The 4,319-nt window shown below is 38.0% G+C and overlaps 1 protein-coding gene across 1 annotated transcript; it reads left to right on the forward strand.

Moving 5' to 3' along the window:
- The first annotated feature begins 227 nt into the window (after positions 1-227).
- On the forward strand, positions 228-1,464 carry CXE17 (carboxyesterase 17). Its single transcript, XM_078308865.1, has one exon. The coding sequence runs from the start codon at positions 324-326 to the stop codon at positions 1,350-1,352; it is 1,029 nt and encodes a 342-aa protein (XP_078164991.1). The 5' UTR covers positions 228-323; the 3' UTR covers positions 1,353-1,464.
- Positions 1,465-4,319: the final 2,855 nt, after the last annotated feature.

A 4,319-nucleotide genomic window follows, 5' to 3' on the forward strand; every position in this document is an offset into this window, starting at 1 on the left:
TTCAGATAGTTAACTTTTGATGAATTACAAATCCACCAAACATATATCAATAGTTGCACATGGACATAAAATAGATAAAACGTGGCAGAAATGCTGACACCCACTTGTCGACGTTTGCTTGGGGCCCCCATTGTATCTGATAAGAAACACCAATACCACAGGAACATATCCCCTTTACAATTAGTATATATATCCCAATCCCCCGTTAGGTTTAGGATATATCATATTCATATATCTATCGATCCATCGTAGTGTCCGTAAAAGTTTAACAGAGAAATTACAAATCTTGCAATTCTTTGTTGCAACCTTTAGTATAAGAACAAATGGGAGCTCTCCAAATGAGTGACTCAAGGCAAAACTTCCACCTAGGCAAAACTAACGGCCATGTAATTGAGGAGATACAGGGGCTCGTTCGTGTCTACAGCAACGGATCCGTGGATCGTCTCCCAGTGGTACCAGATGTGCCCTGCAGCTGGGCCTTAGGACCTGATGTCACTGCCGCTGATGTGGCAATCGATCGGGCATCTGGTTTGTCAGCCAGAATATACACCCCAAGGGTCCAAGGGAACTACAAATCATTGCCACTGATTGTGTACTTTCATGGAGGTGGATTTTGTGTCGGGTCCGCCACCTGGAGCTGCTACCACCAATTCCTGGCCCGCTTGTCATCGTCAGCAAACTGCGTGGTGGTTTCAGTGAATTATCGTTTGGCGCCTGAGCATCGCCTCCCTGCAGCATATGACGATGGCATAGCCATGATGAAGTGGTTAAAGCACCAAGCAAGTTACCAAAATTATCATGGATACCATGATGCCAATTCCTGGGTTTACCGATCGAACTTCGACCGTATTTTCTTGGCAGGTGACAGTGCTGGTGCCACAATAGCCTATTATGTGGCGACACGTGTTTTGCCAATCGACCCGATGTACATCCGAGGACTAATACTGATCCAACCATTTTTTGGTGGCGAAAACCGAACTGTGTCAGAGAAGAACCTGGCACAGCCTCCGCAATCAGCTCTGAGCCTGGCCACATCAGACTGCTATTGGAGACTGGCACTGCCGGTGGGGTCGACACGGGACCATCCCTGGTGCAACCCACTTGGCAAGGGTTCACCAAGGGTGGAGAGCTTGTACCTACCACCTATGCTTGTGTGTGTGAGTGAATTAGACATATTGAGAGATAGAAGTATGGAGTTTTGCAAGGCATTGAAAAAGGCAGGAAAAACCGTGCAGCAACTTTCATATGCGGGTGTGGGGCATGCTTTTCAGGTGTTAAATAATTATCCACTGTCTCAGATCAGAACTAATGACTTGTTAGCAGATCTTAAGAATTTCCTAAGTACTAGATAAAAGGATATGCGTATCCTTTATTTTTTTTCTTTTCATGCATCAGGTATATTCTTATTTAGAAATTAACTGTTAAAGAAGAATAACAACAAATCTGAAGTTGCAATAATATATACATATTAATTTTAATTATCTCCTTTTTCTTTGACGTGTGTGTGTGATATATGTTACTGGGATACATGATTAATTAACGTTCCATGTACTGAATTTTCTTTATCTCGGCAGCGAGAAATTTTAATTATAAGATAAAGGCGGGATAAAAAAATAATTAACTTTAAATATTTAATTTAGCTATTAGACTAAAGACTAATCTATTAATTCACATAATGAATATTTATGAAGCTTGTTAATTAATTACAAAATGCAGGACTCAGTTGATATATATATATATATATATATATATATATATGAGCAAAACTAGGGTGTGATATGCTCACCAAGAGGGGTTGGTGAGCACACTTCCAAAAGACTATCGGATTGACTTCAAACTACTAATCCAAACCGTTAAAATTCAAGTACTTCGTGAGTGATGTATGTGCATGAAAATTTTTAAAGTTTCGAATTCATTTAGTACACGGTCAAGCGGTCAAAAAAATGAAGAAAAATAAATACAGAAAACAATTAAAAAGTTAATTTATAAAATGGTCATTGTTTTGACCGCTTAACCATATGCTAAAAATATTCGAAACTTGAAAAATTTTACATGTACATACATCACTCACGAAATACTTGGATTTCAACGGTTTGGATTCGTAGTTTGAAGTTAATCCGATAGTCTTTTGGAGGTGTGCTCACCAACCCCTCTTGGTGAGCACATCACACCCTAGTTTTGCTCTCTCTCTCTCTCTCTCTCTCTCTCTATATATATATATAGTGATACTACGATGTTTTGGGAAGTAAAGAGGGTGTTTCACTTTCCGCTCATATTTTTATTTCTAAAGTTCAAATAGTTAATTTGAACTTCTCAACATGATTTTTATATTGAAATGTACTTGGAGACCAAATTTTACTTTTTTTCTAAATTTTTTTCTATTTTTCAGAAATTTTGAAAATCAATGTTTTCTGAATTTTTTTTATTTTTTTATTTAATGAAAAGCTGTGATTTTTAAAAATTCTCAAAAAATAATAATTTTTTTCCAAAAATAATGTAAAATTTGGTCTCCAAACACATATCAACATGAAGATCATGTTAATAAGCTCGCATCAACTGTTTGAACTTTGAAAATGAAGACATGAGCGAAAAATGAAACTCTTTTTACTTCCCAAAGCATCATAGCCCATCTCTCTCTATATATATAAGGTTGACTAATATGCTTTCGATAGTACTTTGGCCAAAATGCTACCGAGTCAAATTTTAAAATTTTATATTTGAAATATCGATCTAATTAAGTAGCTCAGTAAATTGGTTATATATTGAACTTGTGGAAGAGGTTCTAGTCCCGAGCTCAAGTGCTTCAACGCAAGTTGAAGAAGAACTAAATCCGCACACTGTTGTGGATGAAGTTCGACAGCCAGAAGAACAAGTGCTACGTAGGTCAGTAAGGATAGTCCATGCACCCGAGAGGTACATAGGACTGCATGAGGTCTCAGTTTTTGACACTGAAGATCCTCTGACCTATGCGGAAGCAATGGATAGGCCTAACTCTGATAAATGGCTAGAGGCCATGAGATCCGAAATACAATCCATGTATGACAACACGGTCTGGAACCTAGTTGTACCACTTGATGGCGTGAAACCCATAGCAAACAAGTGAGTTTTCAAAAGAAAACATACATAGATGACAATATGACTATTTACAAAGCACGGCTAGTAGCGAAGAGGTTTCAAACAAATTCTGGGAATTGATGAAACTTTTTCACCCGTGGCTATGTTTAAGTCAATTCGGATACTCCTAGCAATTGCCGCATTTCATGAAGATGAAATATGGCAAATGGATGTCAAAACCGCCTTCTTAAATGGAAATTTAAGAAGATGATGTGTACATGACACAGCCTACGGCTTTTGAAGATCTAGAGAATGCTGGGAAGGTATGCAAGCTTCTTGAATCCATTTATGTATTGAAGCATGCATCACGGAGTTGGAATCTTCGATTTGGCGAAGAAGTCAAAAAGCTTGACTTCGTCAGATGCGAAGAAGAATCTTATGTGTACAGAAAAACTAGTGGGAGTGCCATCGCCTTTCTTAATCTTATATATAAATGACATACTCTTAATAGGAAACGATATTCCTCTATTGCAATTAGCCAAATCTTCATTAAAGAAAAGTTTTCTCGATGAAGGACTTGGGCGATGATGTCTATATACAAGGCATAAAGATCTACCGAGGTAGATCAAAGAGACTTATAGGATTAAGTCAAAGCACGTACATTGACAAAGTGCTGAATCGGTTCAACATGCAGGATTCCTGCCAATGAATCATGGTACACAGCTTAGCAAGACTCAGTGTCTTTCGACAACTGATGAGCAAAGCACTATGAGTAGAGTACCATACGCTTCGGCTATTGACTATATCATAAACATCATGTTGTGCACTCGCCCTGATGTCTCGTACGCTTTGAGTGTGACGAGTAGATATCAGGCTAATCCAGGCATAAAGCACTGGAATGCTATAAAGAATATCCTTAAGTTCTTGAGGAGAACTAAGGATATGTTTCTCGTCTACAATGTTATCACCTAATACGAGAGATCGTAAACATAATAAGATGTTTATAATTAATATAAAGGTGATGTAAAGATATGTAGAGTTGACACAGTCAGCAACACAGCTGATCCACTCACAAAATCTCTTCCTCAAGCCAAGCACGAGATGCTTAATGCTTCTATGAGTCTGGAACACATAGAAGATTGGCTGTGTGATTTTCTCAGGATCTACGAGATCTTAGAGAATATAGAATTTTGTATATAAGTAGGGTCTACGATGATTGGCTCCTAGCTTAAGTGAGAGATTGTTAGTTTGTAATAATCTAGAAG

Source organism: Carex rostrata, chromosome 9 (genome assembly GCF_964058835.1).
Source record: "Carex rostrata chromosome 9, lpCarRost1.2, whole genome shotgun sequence".
In the NCBI taxonomy this organism is placed as follows: domain Eukaryota; kingdom Viridiplantae; phylum Streptophyta; class Magnoliopsida; order Poales; family Cyperaceae; genus Carex; species Carex rostrata.

Bases quoted from the DNA above. Each gene is read 5' to 3' on its own strand.
- CXE17 (XM_078308865.1), top strand. From the start codon at position 324: ATGGGAGCTCTCCAAATGAGTGACTCAAGGCAAAACTTCCACCTAGGC.